The sequence below is a fragment of the Chlamydotis macqueenii genome, chromosome Z (assembly GCF_036417535.1).
Source record: "Chlamydotis macqueenii isolate bChlMac1 chromosome Z, bChlMac1.mat, whole genome shotgun sequence".
Classification (NCBI taxonomy): Eukaryota; Metazoa; Chordata; class Aves; order Otidiformes; family Otididae; genus Chlamydotis; species Chlamydotis macqueenii.
In genome coordinates, this window is record NC_141593.1 from 63,421,462 (window position 1) to 63,437,660 (window position 16,199).

Sequence of the window (16,199 nt, forward strand, 5' to 3'; positions counted from 1 at the left end):
TGCCAGCGAAATTCAATTATATTTTGCTCTAAGCAAAGACCTGAAGAATTCAATACAAAATAGAAGGCTTTTGACTAAAACCGAGAGAACGAAAACAAACTAACACTAGTTCACTTTGCTGAACTAAAGCAAAGTAACAACCATACATAATAAAAAATGACCTGAAACCAAAGGAAGATAGTCGTCGGGCATTCGTTTCTGCGCAATGCTGCTCCTGTGCCAGTGTCCTCAACTACTAGGACCACAAGGACAGTCCCAGTGCTACTCTTTGGGAGTGGTGACAAGATCGAACAAGTTTCCAGTCCCCATGTGCTCCCGGCTTAGGGACCGTGTCCTTGGAACACAGTGGTGACTGAAGGAAGTGAATAAGGAATCCCATTTTCCCCGGAAGCATACTCCGATAAATACATTACAATCATCCCAAGGAAAGACAGGCTGTATAATAATAGTCTTACCAGCCTGGTAAATGTGGGCGCGCTAGAGAATAATTATCAAGCTATCATTATTCTTAGTTTCCGATTAAGACTCCAGTCTTTAAAGTTAGTTTCTATTCTTACCCTAATACAATGTGGATGGATAATTCTAATGACACCACTTATGTCAGTAACACATTTATGCTAATGAGAGGCCAGCAGAATTTCATAGGGGCAATATTTGTGGTTGTTTGCAATCTAATAACCAATTAGTTCAAAAGGCTACTTTTCTCCCTAATACCTTATAACCTATTAACAAAGAAAAGTTTGAGACATTAATCTGGTTTCAAATTCAATAGTACATAATGGAACTTTTGACTGTGCATCAGCCAAGAGGAACAAGGAAGATTACATAGTGAGCTGAATTCAAATACGTCAATATGTTTTGGAATGTTAAATACTTAATTTGCACAATATATCATCATTAGTTGGCCAATCTTTATAGTTACATCTAAAGAAAAAATAGGATTTCTCCACATGGCTGAATGGCCAAGGATTGTCTTTCAGTCTCATACAATGAAGAGCAAAAATTTAAGAAACATTAATTAATAAAATGCTATCAACGTGCGTTGAAAACCATTCAGGATTCTCGTTTTTGCAAGCTAATTGCACAAATGATACAATGATTCCCACAAATAACAAAACAAGGAGAATATATTTTAAATGTAACTTGATTTGAATGGGTATTAAACATGTATTAAAATCGTGTTAGTAAACTTAAAGGCAAAACTGTAAAAGGGTTGATCTCTACTGGTAAAAATTACATAGGCTGCCTTCAAATTCATCTGTTGAGCAGGCCCCAAAAGGTCCTCTAGGAACTGTAGGAACTGGCTTTTGTTACAGGTATCAGTATCTTGGATTAACTTGATCTAAATGTAAAATAAATGAATAAATACACTCCAGTTTTAACTGTTACCTGTCATTAAACTCTAGCTTAACCTTCCATGAATCATCACTGTTTAGAATAAGGTCCAATCAGTGAAGTATGCCACACTTAAAATAATTGAATAAGAATGTGGCATTTTCACAATAAAGCTTTCAGACTATCTAAAAATAAAATACATATTATTAAAACAAAACAAAAAACTCCATTGTGGACCATTTCTGTTTTTCTTTTTTTCCAAGTTGTCACTGTACAATTCCTCCTATAGGGGCGGAGAGGGGAATTCAGCATTCATCATGCTGGAATGATTCATAGGAGAGAAAAGGGAATGAACATAGGCAACTCTGAAAGATCAGTTTCCACTAATCCTCACAATTCAAGGACTTCTGGAGTGGCTCCTTTCCAGAACAGAAGTAGGCAAAGAAATGCATATAAAAATTCTAATCAAAGTGATAAGTAAAGTACACATCAAAACAAGAGTCCAGATTAAAAAAAAAAAGTGATAATTCTTAGTAAGATCACAACCTCAGTTTGCCATTCAGTTGCTGCCAGAAAAACAGGTTTTAAGTAAACTTTCACCTCACTGTACTCCTATAGACACTGGTTTCCTAAAATAGTAGAAAAAAAAATCAGCACACTTGATAAAACTTTGAGTACAACAGCATTTGCTTTTGAAAGGGTTCATGTCTTCCTCACTCCTCTAAAGATTTAGCTGCATTGTTTTTGAAGTGGTGTAGTTGTTTCTAAAACATCACAAAGCGCTCTCATCAGCCAGTGAGTACAAACAAGACTACTTGGAAAGAAGACAGGCAGAATTGTAACTCCGGAAAGGTCAGTCAGTTTTCTACATGAGTTCACAGAATCAAATAAAAACCTCAGTACTTCTAAAACCCACAATATTGGGAGCTGCTAAGTGGGTAGTTTTCTGAATCCCCTGATTGCGTGTGAACATGGGTGGGTGGGGCAAGGAGGAAAAAAAAAAAATATATATATATATTAAAAAAAATCAATGTATTAGTACGACATTAAGATAACTGCAGGTTTTCATAAGATGCAGGGCTCCTCTACCCTGCTAAGACCTCCCCTGGAAGTTCCACATTGAATGTGAGGCTAAGATAAAACATTTCCTTTCTCATGACTTGTGCTATCTTCCTTACTTGTGCTCTTCTTATCTTGATCTCTCTAAACCACAGATACATGGTTTATCTCAAGTCTTTTTTTGCCCTTCCATTTTTATTGCTTTTTACTTCAGTCTTCATACAAATATCCTGCTAGAAGGATTCTGCCTAAGCTGCCTTGCATACTCTTCTGAGACTCTCTTTCTTAATGTTCTTAATTACAGAAAACAGATTTGGATTCTTTTATACCCTTCCCTATGGCAGTTATTTCCTCACTGATCTAAGGGGAAAAAAAAAAATTAGTGTTTTAGCAGTGAAATCAAAAGTTATTTTACTTGTTAGCAAGTTCTCCCTCCACTCAACTATGGAAGACAAGAATTTTAAATTGTCCTGGTTCTGGCCAGGATAGAGTTAATATTTACCTGAGCTGGGTGGAGAACTGAAGCTGGTAGCCCCTATGGCTGGGATAGTTAACTAATTAGCTAACAGCTGGGGTTAATTTACCCAAATTAGCCAAAGGGCTATTCCATCCCATCTGACATCATGCTCAGTATATAAGTGAGGAGGGTGCTGAAGGGAGGCCCTCCTAGTTGGAAGAGACTGGATGTGGAGATCTGTTGTGAGCTATTGTACTGTATTTGTGTTCCATCACTGGTTTGTTTTCTTCTGTCATTACTGTTAAATTTACTTTTTGTTCAATCTCAACCTGCGTGTTTGGTTTTTTTTTTCTCCTGGTTTTCTTTTGTTTGTCAAATCTCTCCCTGTTCTCTCGGAGAGTGGGGGGGGAGTGAGAGAGAGACTGTGTAGTCTGGTCCCCATTGGGGCTGAACTACGACATAAATAAAGGAAGAATCCCTTTAGCAGATAACAAGTAAAATTTTAATAAATCTGAAACTTCATCTCCTTACATGTTTTAATATGAAACTCCCCCCCCCCCCCCCGGTTGTAATGGACTAAAATTTTGTCAGGGATTCAAATTATTACACAGCCTGTTCCACTCTAAAGTGGAAGGACAGAAAAATATTTAAGTGGTTTTTTTTTTTTTAATTTTTGTTCTTTAAGACAATCATCTTACTGTACACATAATTTTAGTGGATGTTGGCTGTTCACCTAAATGCACAGGATATACTAGCAAGCAACTCATCTTCACCAGAATTTAAAAGAAACTGACATATTTGGGGCATGAACTCCAGAGATGTCAAAACACAAACTCCCATATGAGACCTTCAGAGGGAAATAACTTAGATGTAAAAGAAGTAATAAGTGATAGGGAAGCAAAATATTCCATTTTAAAAGAGACAGTGACTAAAGAATCAGAGATTTATTGTAGACTGAATGTCATTTTTAAAAAGAGGTAACAATGGCTTCAATTTGAACCACATCATGTCATTATTTTTAATTCAAAAAGCACCATAGACATGATGGATACAAGAATGAGGATGATTTAAAATTCTTGTGAACATCTACAGAGTTTATTTCAACCTAAAAAGTAAAATAAACTTCAGTAGTACCTTGTCTTTTATACAGTATTCTAAATGTAGTTTACCATTTTGCAAACATTCATTTTGTTCATGTTAGTGATTTCTCAATGATACACTGGCTTGGAGTTTCAGGGAAACAACACTTAAATTTAATACAAGATCCCATAGTGAGCTCCACAGAGAAAATGGTTCAGCAACACCACCCACTCACTGGGTTTGAGAAACATTTGCTAATATGGATGGTAATTGTACTAGGAAAGATGGTAAGCAAACCTTCAGTGTTCATAATATCGGGGAAATATATGCAAAATAAACAGATTCTTGAAACAAGAGTTACGCTAGCCAAAGGTGACAGCCAATCTGGGTCTTCTGTTCAAATTACTCTTGTGATGCAAAAAAAGACTAAATTTTTTTTTTGTATTAGCAAGCCTCTGTGACACTGAACTCCAGAAATGCTATATCCTGTTGTTCTTTTTTTAAGAGTAAAACCAACCCTATACAGCTCATTCAAATTTTCAGTTGTCTAGTACAGACAAAGAAAGTTACACTACTCCCTTCTAGGAGAGTAATGTGAAAGCTATTTCTCATCTCATCACTGAGAGAAAAAATCTGATCCATAATTCAACTGAATTCTAATCCTTATAGAAGAAAAAAAAAAATCAAGAGGTAAGAAAGCTGGATAAAACACTTAAAGAAAAAAGATCATGAAAGTATATGTTTACCCATTTTGAGCTCTGCATATCCAGACTGAATCTTTATTTCTACAAGTATCCACTTTAGCTCCACTGGAACGAATCTGAAGTTTAATATTGAGCTGTTAGTGAATTTTCATTAGCACCAGGCAAGCCAAAGTCAAGTATATCATAACACAGAGTGTTATGCCTAGATCGATTTCTTCATCATAAACCTGTTGCATACTTGAGCTTTTCAAAAAGCAGTTACAAGCTAAATGACTTAACAAACAGTGATGCACAAGGTATCACAAGCTTAAGGTTTTAGCATTTCACCATTTAAAAATATGCTTGATAAATGTTTTTTTTTTTAAATAAGTTTCTGTACTAGTTTCCCTGAAAATTCCTAGAAATACTAAGTCAACAGAACTCTATACAGAAACAATAGGAGACACTAATCTAGAAAGTTTACACTAATTTTGTTGCATAAATCAGAGTGTATGATCTTTCAGCTGAATTTAGGTTTCCATCCTGTTCAGATATAATACTGGGTGTTTCTTTATGCTTGAACACAAACAATACAAATTCATGGGCTTATCCTCCAGTCTTACCATTAGCTGAAACCAAGAGCTTTCTCTTGTATTTTATATGATTAACATTTGTCCTAAAATTTATTAATATGTTCCCTTAATATTACTACATTCAATTGACAAGCTAAGTATGTTATTAAAATGACAAAGCAGTTAAGTCTTATGTTAATATTGTGTATTTCAAAAATGTTTAGCTGCTCTTTTAGAATCATAGAATCATAGAATGGTTAGGGTTGGAAGGGACCTTCAAAGGTCATCTAGTCCAACCCCTCTACAAGGTGCAGGGACATCCCTGACTAGATCAGGTTGCTCAGAGCCCCGTCCAGCCTGGCCTTGAACGTTTCCAGGGATGGGGCCTCCACCACCTTTCTGGGCAACCTGTTCCAGTGTTCTACAACTCGCATCGTAAAAAAATTTTTCCTAATTTCTAATCTAAATCTACCCCCCTCTATTTTAAAACCATTACCCCTCGTCCTATCGCAACAGGCCCTACTAAACAGCCTTTCCCCATCTTTCTTGTAGGCCCCCTTGAGGTACTGGAAGACTGCTATCAGGTCTCCCCAGAGCCTTCTCTTCTCCAGGCTGAACAGCCCCAACTCTCTCAGCCTGTCCTCATAAGAGAGGTGCTCCAGCCCTTTTATCATCTTCGTGGCCCTCCTCTGGACCTTCTCTAACTGGTCCATGTCCTTCTTGTGTTGGGGGCTCCAGAACTGGACACAGTACTCCAGGTGGGGTCTCACCAGAGCAGAGTAGAGGGGGAGAATCCCCTCCCTCGACCTGCTGGCCACGCTCCTCTTGATGCAGCCCAGGATGTGGTTGGCCTTCTCAGCTGCGGTTGGCCTTTTTTCTTAACTTATAATCAGTTCCTGTAAATGTATTTTCTACTGAAGAAAATCCAAATAGAATCCTAGCCCTTACAAAGAGCTTGCACTCAGCCAAATTACCTACTTTTATTCCTCCAAGAATTACCAGATTTATTGGAAGATTTTTTTGGTTTTGGTTTTTTTTTATCCTGAGACCACTGAAGACAATTGATGAAATATATAATTCTAGTGGCACATCAGTATTTGAACATGCAGGTGATCTTAATCCTTCAGAAGCTCTGTAAAAACTTGCAAGAGATTTTGGTTTATGCCTGTCTGTTGCCCAAGCATTAGTCTTTTGACTATATGAGTATTAACACATTATAGTTTACCAAGGCAGTGATAACTTCAGGTGAAAAAAATACCAGCAACAAACAGATCCAGAATTAAAGAACAGAATAGTTTACCACAAATACTTGTTTGTGGATCTTTAACACCACCTCCAGCATTCTTTACTAAATGTTGTTTCTGCCTTTCATATAATCTCACTTTGTTCTAAATGCTACTTCTAACACCACCAGTAAATATCTACAGACAAAAAACCAGAGAGTGCTTAATGTTTCACAAGGTACATCCCTTTATTATTGTAATCACAAAACCATGATTTTATACAGGAATGTTTAAGTGAACATTAATCGATGCATTTCAATCTGTTTCATAAAGATCAGGTAAACGTACTACAGAACATTGTACTGTAAAGAACAAAAATATCAGCTTTCTGGCCTTGCAGTGCACATTTTAGTGCAAGTATTAAGACACAATAGTGTTCAATTCAGCAATGTGTTGCAGAACATCATGCCACAGTCCACTTTAAAGAGGCTCAGGACATGCAGCTTGTTAATAAAATGCTGTAGTATATAAAAAAAGCCACATGTTAATTCATAAAATATATAGTGGTTTATTTGGATGATTTAAAGTGATTTCACTGTGGAATTTAGTTTTATCCAGGACAAACATCCAGAGTGTCTTCTCATTCAGAATATCCTTCTTTTAGGCGATGGCTTTGGCTTCAGGTAGGAATGCCTCCCAGTATTTTATTAGCTTGAAGAGAGAAGGGAAAAACACTCACTATGAAGTACTACATGCTGGAAAAGAAAACACATACACCTTCCTCCTCTTGTGGTAAACTTGTCTCCAGAGGACAAAGTAAGAACGTAAGTGCTTCGTATTATCCATTCACATTAAGAATACACAAATATGCTTGCAGCAACAGTTGTTACCACACATTGAACACAATGCTACAGAATACAGTTATAAAGAATTTGTTTGTAAGCTTTGCTATTCTTACCTCTAAGGGTGCCACTTTTTTTTTTTAAAAAAAAGGCAAAAAAAGCTGGACAGTTACATTCCCAGAATGAACAGAAGAAAGACTCCAGATACTCTTTTGGGAACAAGGTCTACTTCTGAGTCACTGGAAAATGTATTGCTGCTTTACAATATTCAGTAATATTTTATACTTTTTAAAAAGAGCAATAAACATTCAGGTATTAAAATCTCTTCAGTAAGTCTAAGTACATATTCATCAATTTACTCCAATCTATCAGTGAAAATTAGTTCAATTTCAGAAGACGACAACACCCTTTGCTTGCCTATCTCCCTTGCTTCCTTGATTTAGAGCTATGCAAGGGAGCACAGCAATAGCTGGGAAACTGCTATCACTATGTTATTCTCCAAAACAGTACAGACTAAAAGTAGTTCCTTATGTTTTAGAAACTGCTATACTTAAAGCTTGTCTTTAACTAACCTATAATGAAACATATTAAATATTAACTTGTAGAAACAAAATTTATCTTACCTGCTGTTGTGTTTGCACTAATGACTCTAAGTACTTGATAATTACAGTTTTAAAGTCTTTCACTCGTTCCTTCTGTTAATAAATAAATTATGGCATATTAACCTCTCAACCAATTTTACTTGGAACGTCAATATTATCTAAAGTAAAACTGTAATTTACTTGCACAAAATTGTACGTGCCTCAAATCTTCCCACTTCCTTGCGAATGGTTTTGGAGATCTGTTCAAAATCTTTTTCCCCTTGCTGAACTTTGGTCTCCCACTGGCAAAGGAAAAACATGCAGAGATAAGACTTTGTGTTGTCTATTCAGTCAGAACTTTTTTTAGTATATTAGTGATAGTCACTCAAGAGCTGAAGAGGACCTATTTGTTTTTTGGCATACTTAAGGGAAAGTCTTAAAACAACAATTTCAAAGTAACAATTTGTGTAATAGGATATCATCAGATCAGTTAAAACAATGGTATCTGTAAGGTAATGCTATCTGTAGATGAAATGAAAAAAATATCTTAGTATTGCTATTAAGGAAAACTTAATAACATTTTTAAAACATTACTTAGAAAAGAAAAAGGATCTCTAAAGCATTACCCGGAATTCTCTTTACAAACACTGCTGTAAAAGGAATATAAACAGTAAGATATCTGTGACTATCTGTTCAGTTAAGTGTGGAAAAGTCTCGAAAGTCTCAAAAGTTAGTTCCCTGTACTTTCCTAATCCCAGAAGAGATAATTAAATCTTCATCTCTGCCTACGGTCAAATATATGATTATAATATTTCTGTTGCAGATTACAAGCTATTGAGGACGTGTTTATTGCCTTTCCAGTCAGAATGCACGTTGCTTAGGCAAGCCAAAGCACATGCTTTCTTGTTCAGTGAGAACTGTTTTCACAGAAAGCAGGAATAGAAAAATTATTGCAGGTAAGAAGAGCACGGAAGGAAAATTCAGTTGCTTGTGGGGTCCTGTCATATTGGGAGTGGGCATTCCTGTAACAATACATGACACTAGGTTATGTTTCTCCTTAGTTCATGGCAAAGGCATCTAGCTACACAATAAGACATCATCATCTACATTACCTTATGACTGCTTTTACACACCTCTTATATTGTTAAATTTAAGCTAGTTGTGTAGAAATACTCTGAAAAAAAGCTATCAGCCTCACACTTCAGGTGCATGCAGGCTAACATATTTAAAATGCAACTGTATCTGTTCATCTCAACATACTGAGTCATGAGAGCCAATATATCCAGGAACACTTATCTTCCTCAAAAAAAGGCAGCAGGGAAGCAACATACTTCAATATAGCATATTCCTGTTAGCAATCTATTGGTGCTGTTTATTCACAAAAGCATTTTGTAGTGCAGTGCCAAGTTACTATTGTCATATGAGATGAACATCATCTATGTTCTAATAAATATCTATGTATTTATATTTTTAGTTCATATTTATTCAGAGTCTTTTTATTGCCTTTTCAGATACACATTATGAAGCTATACAACAAGTCATAACAGGATGTCCTTCATGGAAGAACAGCCCAAAGAGTTATTGGATAACTGAAACAATACAAAACTCAGCCAAGGAAGAAGTAGATTAACACTGCCAGTGCCTTCCTACCACAGCAAGGTGGTAGGTGCCTGAGACTTCAGTGAAAGCCCCTACAAGCCTAATGCATCCAACATCCCAGTTTCATCATGGGATGAAATGCCAGGTACTATATGAATTATCAGTGGATAACAGTCAGCCATCTTTCTGCCATCTTACAGGTTCTGACAAGGAGAAATTTCTCATTATTCAATAAGGTCTTTCTAGACTGTTCTTTGGCCTTTTATCTGCAAAAAGAAACAGAGTCACGGATGAAGCTCAAGCTGTGTAAGCTTCCACTTTACAATTTCTCTGCCAGAAGGGCTACTATTACAGAATTCAGCAACTCTGAACATATTTCAATGGCAGCATATTCAAACTGTGGGGTTACTAACAACCTTCTCTTAATCATCCCATAAAGTAGGAAAAATAAATCCTTCAGGAACAATATAATTCATTCTCTTAATATTGGCACTGAGAAAGGATCACTAAGTATTTCCTACTACTTCCAATACTCAGGAAGTATTTTTGACAAGGAGTTCTAGCTCACTTATATTGTGGATGGATAGGTAACATCAAGAGAAGCAACCAGCAAGAATGTGGTCACACAAGAGTGACACTAAGTTTCCCCAGTAAATAAAGGCCTTTTTTAAAAAAAGAAAGCCAAGTTAATGAGTAATTTCAACACCATATGCAAAATATATTGAAGGGCAGAAAGAACAAAGCAGCATGTGGTTAGTGACCAATGAAGAAGCCAAACAAAGTAACTGCATCAGAGAGCTCGAAATCTGCAATGATGTTCTCCCATTATTTAATGGGAGAATACAGGTGCGTGAGTAGAATGCATTAATGTTAAATAATTAAGTTGTCCTACCTCTTCAATTTCCTTAGTGAAGCATGATAGAAAAAGTGTATAAATTATGACACTTCAACATGTTATATTTATTTTTATTGAAATTACACCATATATACATACGTGTATATATATGGGTAGATATGCTGCATAATTAAGCAAAACATGGGAACAGTTCTCCGTTAGTCGTCTTAGCTAGATTTTAGCTTTAGAAGCCAAGAGATGCTCCTCTGCCTACCCAAGCAATCTCTTAACAGTTAAAAGCATTATTTAACTTGTCCATGTTCCCCTCCTCCCATCTCCCAGACTCTGTAGAGACAGTATTAACTGCCTTACAGATCTTACAATGAGTAACAATTGCATACATTTAATACTTTAAATAAATTCCTTTTAACAATTTCAGCAAATACGGAAAACAGCAAATGAGTAGGTGATTTGTAAATAAAAATGGTATAAAGTAGTGCACTAATGCAGAATGAATGAGTTAATGCAGGAAGTCTGACCTCCAAAATAATGTTTGCTAACATTACCTCTTTTATCTCATCTTTAGCTTGCTGCAATTTATCAGGTTTGTTGGCAAGTTGGAGCTTTGCTTCAGCTTCACGTTTTTTTTGTAAAGTGACCTGAGCATCTTGCCACTTCTGCCAGCATTTCATTCGATGATCAAACACACCCTGCAAGGACAGACAAATTTATTAAACAGTCCAAGCTGTCTAAATTCCTAGCAAGAAAAGGTAATTCTGGATAAAACTGGAACAAGTATACTCAAAAAAAACCTCACTGTGTCTACCACACATCTTCTTGCATTTCATTTGACAGCATGCTTGCACAGCTCAATATTTTACACAAATAACAGAGCATTCAAGAAGCCTTTTCCGAGCAGACACCTTAGTGCCCCAAACCATTTTATGTTCCTCATTCCATCAAAACATCACCAAAACAACCACTACAAAGTGCTCTGTTATGCATACACTTCTCTAAATGCAGATTCTAGCAAACTTCTCATGCACATGGATTACATGCATATTTAGCAATACATTTTTGTTAGCAATGGACTAAGTTAGCAGAATTCAAGTATACATATTTAAAAAAAATAATTAAAAGAAAAATATATATTCCCAACAACCTGGCAAGTTCAAAGATACTTCTGAATAAAATTTGTAAACACTCCTTCCCATGTCAAAACCTAATTATGCTGTGCAGCATGACTTACACCAAAATGGAATATTCTTTAATGAGATGTAGATCCACAAAGTGTATTTGTTTCTTACTTACAAAAACTATTGGCTATCTACAAAATATGGCCAAATTATGTTCTCTAAAATTTATGAGCATACTGTGAAAATAAGTAACCTAAAAGAAACCAGTACAGTATGATTAGACAGAATAGTGTATCATGTCCCTAAATAATGTGCAGTTAGTACTGTTCACCATTTACATTTTGTCTGGATCTTATTAATCCATTACCATATTTTATCACAACCATTTTTATCATTGGAATAACTGATCATGGATACATCCATTTTACTCAGCTAGAACTTCAGGTGAAAATTTAGTCTTAACTGTGTCACAACATGTGCAAACGCACACATTCATTTACCGTAAATCTACAAGTTGAGCAATGTGACTTTGAACACAGAAATTTTTCCTACTAGTACTCACTTTTACTGCAGCAATGAGACGAATGTAATCACCAAGCAGTTCTGAGAACACATAGAAATCAGCAAAAGCTTGTTCTTGATGCAATTGATCTATCTTCTCCTCAACCTCTGCAAGCTGAGACAAAGCTCTAGATAGAGCAGTGTGGTCCTCAGAGTTACCTAACATGGCAGCACTTTTAGCAAAGGCAGCTGTGTTGGCTGAAAGCTCTGAAATACAGAAGTAATGTTCAGTACAATGTAGTTAATTTGTTCTATTACTCTGCAGCATACATCAGTGGAGCAGACACCTCTGCCCCATTTCAACTCTAATTTCACTAACTGAAAATACAAGTTCTGTTTCCTAAAGCTCATGATAAAATATACAAGGAGATCACAATGAAACTACATTTAGGAGAAAAATTCCCCCACAAAAAAAACTCTCCATCAGTAAAGGTTTTGCTGAGCCTGTTAATGTCATGTCTACTCTGTCTAGCAAAAGACATGGAAAAAACTGACACTTTGGTATTATTCAACTGCCTAGTTCAGAGAAAGTGCAAGGCCACAAAACAAAAGCCAACTCACCTACAGAGCAAATTCAAAACAATTTTAACATGTCTATAACACAGTAATTGTTCCATGCAGTTCAGAGTGGAAAAAACCCCAATTACATCACAAAACCACCAACCCCATGAGTGGAATTTATTTCTGTTGGACTATTTTATTGACTAAAGTACCTTTAACTGTGCATACTGTAATGTATTGCGACATTCTGACATGCCTTAAGAGAAAAAAAAACAAAAACAAAAACACGCTCCACATACCAGCATGACTGGCATCTATGAAGGTGAAGTTTTGAGTTTATTTATTAACAAATACTAGGGGAATTGTCTCATCGAATCTCATGTAAATCATTCTGTACAAAGTTAAGTCCTATGAAGGACCTTCGAAGAAATGTTTAATCCAAATTACTTCAGGATTAAAAGTGCAGGTTTGTTTGCAACTATGCTGCTTCTCTGGAATCATCAGAGCACAGAAATGTTTGTAGAAGCAAAATGTATTCAAATATCTAAACCCCTTAAAATTTAAACACAACTCTTAAAGAAACAAACAAACAAAACAACAACCTTTTTTCAAATCTATGAGCACGTGTCAAATCAACAGTAAACACACACTTTGATTTTTCCATTAACTCTTAAAATACTCTTTAGTCTTGAGGACATCTGGCCAAAGATTTTTTACTACAGAGAGTAATTCCTGATAGAGTTACGAGAAAGTAACTTACTAAATTTTCAAGTACTTTTGGAAATGTAGAGCTGGAAGGTGACCCCATATTTTAACTTAATACAGTAGTGTCAAAAGACACATTTATGGTCTTCCTTGAAGTAGAAATCAAAGTTTTGGTGTTTTGGTTTTTTTAAATCATCTGATGGAAAGCAATCTTTGACAAAACAGCTGCATGGGTAATTAAAATACAAATTTACAGACTTTGCTTCTCTGCAATAAACCAAAAGCTGATATTCTGAGACTACTTATCTTTCCAGGAAAGTTTACCTTAGCAGTAGCTTGATCATGTATTATGTGGACCAAATTAAGAATAATAAATTCCTATTTAAGAGCTTAAACTCTGTTAACAGAGCAATTCTGAACCAAAAAGATGTTTAAATGGATTTATGCAGTCACTTTTTGTTCGGAAAGAAATTACTCTTTTGTTCGGAGAGAAATGAGACCTAAAGATATATTTATGGATGTCTACTGTAGTAGAATAACTTGCTAGGTATGGTATTGAATCTCTGCAAGAAAAAAAATTATGACTTTAGGAATGACATATTCTGGTTAAAAATAACATTAAAAAAAATGTATACACAAATGCTAGAACAGTTTAAACTACAAGGTACAATTAGAAGATTTTTGCATTAAAATGTACTGTGTAACTAGTAATCAGTTAAGAGCTCTGACATACTAAGCCCTTATTGCATCACCATTTCCTGATGTTCTAAGCACTTCAGTTCATGCAGCCACATAAAAGTAAAGTTACCTTTTCTGTGGCAGACTAATGCTTCAACACTGGCGTGAAGCTTCCTAAGTTGCTGATCCAGATTCTCAAATTGCTGCTGTTTTTCTTCAAACCACTGATAAAAGATGAAAGAGTCAAGCATTACAAATTAGATTACCAACAACATTTCTGGTTTTAAAGAAGCAAATTATCCATGTACTGGCAGGGTGGTCAACTGATACAGCTAAGAATTCAAGCCAATAAGCAAATTAATAACCCATTTTCTACTTCTACAGCTTTAAAATGCAATTGTTGAGGCTCATTAATTCGTCTCATTACTCAAGCCGAAAAATCAGCTCTTACTGCATCCGATTCATTCATCTTGATTGTCATTTTGTTGACAGCATCGGCAGCCTTGTTCACCATCCTCAATATTCCTGCTCCACTCAGAGCCTGGGTGTTAACCGCTCTCGGCAGCTGGAATTGAATGACAAATAAGGGCAAACAGACTGGTTAAAAGGATGGAGGTTTAACTGGGCACAAGGGGGAAAGAAAAGGATATAGTGTTCTCTTTACTCCTATGTTTTTCAATATAGTGGAATCTAATTTCTCAGATTTACTACTTTTACATTCTCAAGAGGAAAACTTAAAAATATAGACTATTTACTTTTCTTCTACATCTTTACATTTAAATGGGACAAACAGCCCACTTGTCCAAAGTTATTATGAACTAGCCAAAGGTCCTAACTACCCACCTATACACTACAGAGAACAAACTGCCACTACAGCAACACAAAAGCTTAGATTTACAACAAACTAGATGAAACAAATTCTGTAAAACATTTAATTTAATGCAAGATTTGCACTGTGTGCTGATTATAAAAGGTTGACGTCTTTTTGCTTTTCAATATAGACCAGATTTCAAAACCTACCTCAAGCATATGGGAGAACTGTGTATTTGCTTATGTAGTTAGAAAACCTGAGGGTAAGTTAACAAACTTTAATTCAATTGATATTATTATTCAGACTAGTCTGAATATGCCATACAATGTGGCCCCTGTGTCAGACCATTTACCCTTCATGTGATGTTTTGTCTGTCAGCAGCATTGACAGATCCACTGTAAGTTATCTATCAATGATGCTTTTGTCAGTAGTGAGGTCTCTGTGACTTATTACTACAAAAAAGATATTGACATTGGCCAAAAGACAGTTCAGTATTACAATTAATCCACTATGCACATTTATAAAGAGATATACAATATCTTTAACAATACATTTAATATTGTGAAAGGTGCCAGATTGATAGCACAAGTGACTGAAGTCTGTTGTTCACAAAAGAAGCACACCATTACCTAAGTATGCTCTGCCATTCTGTCCCATGAAGGGTACAATTCATATGAATTTAGGGGATCAGTCTCAGTACAAAAAGAATATATTGCTCTATATCTAGAAACAAACAGGAGAACTTAAAAGAACTTAAATACCTCGGAACTTTCCAAGAACTGTCTTAAATCTGGATCCTGTAATAAGGTTGGGTGTTTTACTGTTCGCTGTAGATACCTATAATTTTAAAAATAAAAATATTAGGTAACAAAATATATTTAATGTGCCTGACAGCACTGGAAAGTGTCGTTCATCTAAACAATGGGTACAGTGCAGCACACCACCTCCCTCATTATCTAATAGGGCTTGAACACTTTTTAAAAGTCACCTCTACAGGGTCAGATGACAGTTCAGTCTCCATGCCCCTTCAATCTTTCACCTCTCTGCTGACTCCTTAAATCATATTTATGCGTTCTGCCATGTTCCTCCAACAAACACTTAGGCTAAGTCCTACACAGAGTTACAAGATATGACCACTAAACTGTTGAAATATGCACTGAAGTCTTGCTCAAGAAAGGCCGCCATAAAATCTGGAACTTCTGACTGAAAGTAATGCAGCCACATGCACTCTGTACCACAACATAACACACCAAAGGTGTGGCAAATGGTTTCTAACATAGTTTGTTTCCACCAGAAACTCCTTAAGGTGGGGCCTGCCGTAACTGTATGCTGCACAGTGATAAAATATTATAATTCATATTTTCAACAGCTGAGTAAAGTCCTCCTCCTCTAGTGACAGTTGATCTATACCAGAAAAAAAAAATAGATGAGCTTGTTTAAACATTCTTGTATAGTGCAGTGAACAGGCTTTTTGTTACAGGTAATTCTGGCTGACTTATTTCAGAATTAAAGGAAATCTTGGAGAAGTGAGCCAACTATGT

The 16,199-nt window shown here is 35.9% G+C and overlaps 1 protein-coding gene across 3 annotated transcripts in view; it reads right to left on the minus strand.

The window, feature by feature from the left end:
- Positions 1-6,632: 6,632 nt before the first annotated feature.
- SNX2 (sorting nexin 2) overlaps positions 6,633-16,199 on the minus strand; it is a 35,820-nt gene continuing 26,253 nt past the window's right edge. For 2 of the 3 annotated variants that reach the window (XM_086770049.1, XM_086770050.1), the window contains 8 exons: positions 15,420-15,495; positions 14,299-14,412; positions 13,978-14,071; positions 11,965-12,170; positions 10,833-10,976; positions 8,054-8,134; positions 7,875-7,946; positions 6,633-7,120 (listed from right to left, as the gene is read on the minus strand). In XM_086770049.1, the coding sequence (XP_086626175.1) occupies positions 7,070-7,120; positions 7,875-7,946; positions 8,054-8,134; positions 10,833-10,976; positions 11,965-12,170; positions 13,978-14,071; positions 14,299-14,412; positions 15,420-15,495 (838 nt within the window). In that variant the 3' untranslated portion in view covers positions 6,633-7,069. Of the gene's footprint in view, positions 7,121-7,874; positions 7,947-8,033; positions 8,135-10,832; positions 10,977-11,964; positions 12,171-13,977; positions 14,072-14,298; positions 14,413-15,419; positions 15,496-16,199 lie in introns of all 3 variants that reach the window. The other variant, XR_015261413.1, reaches the window with a different exon arrangement.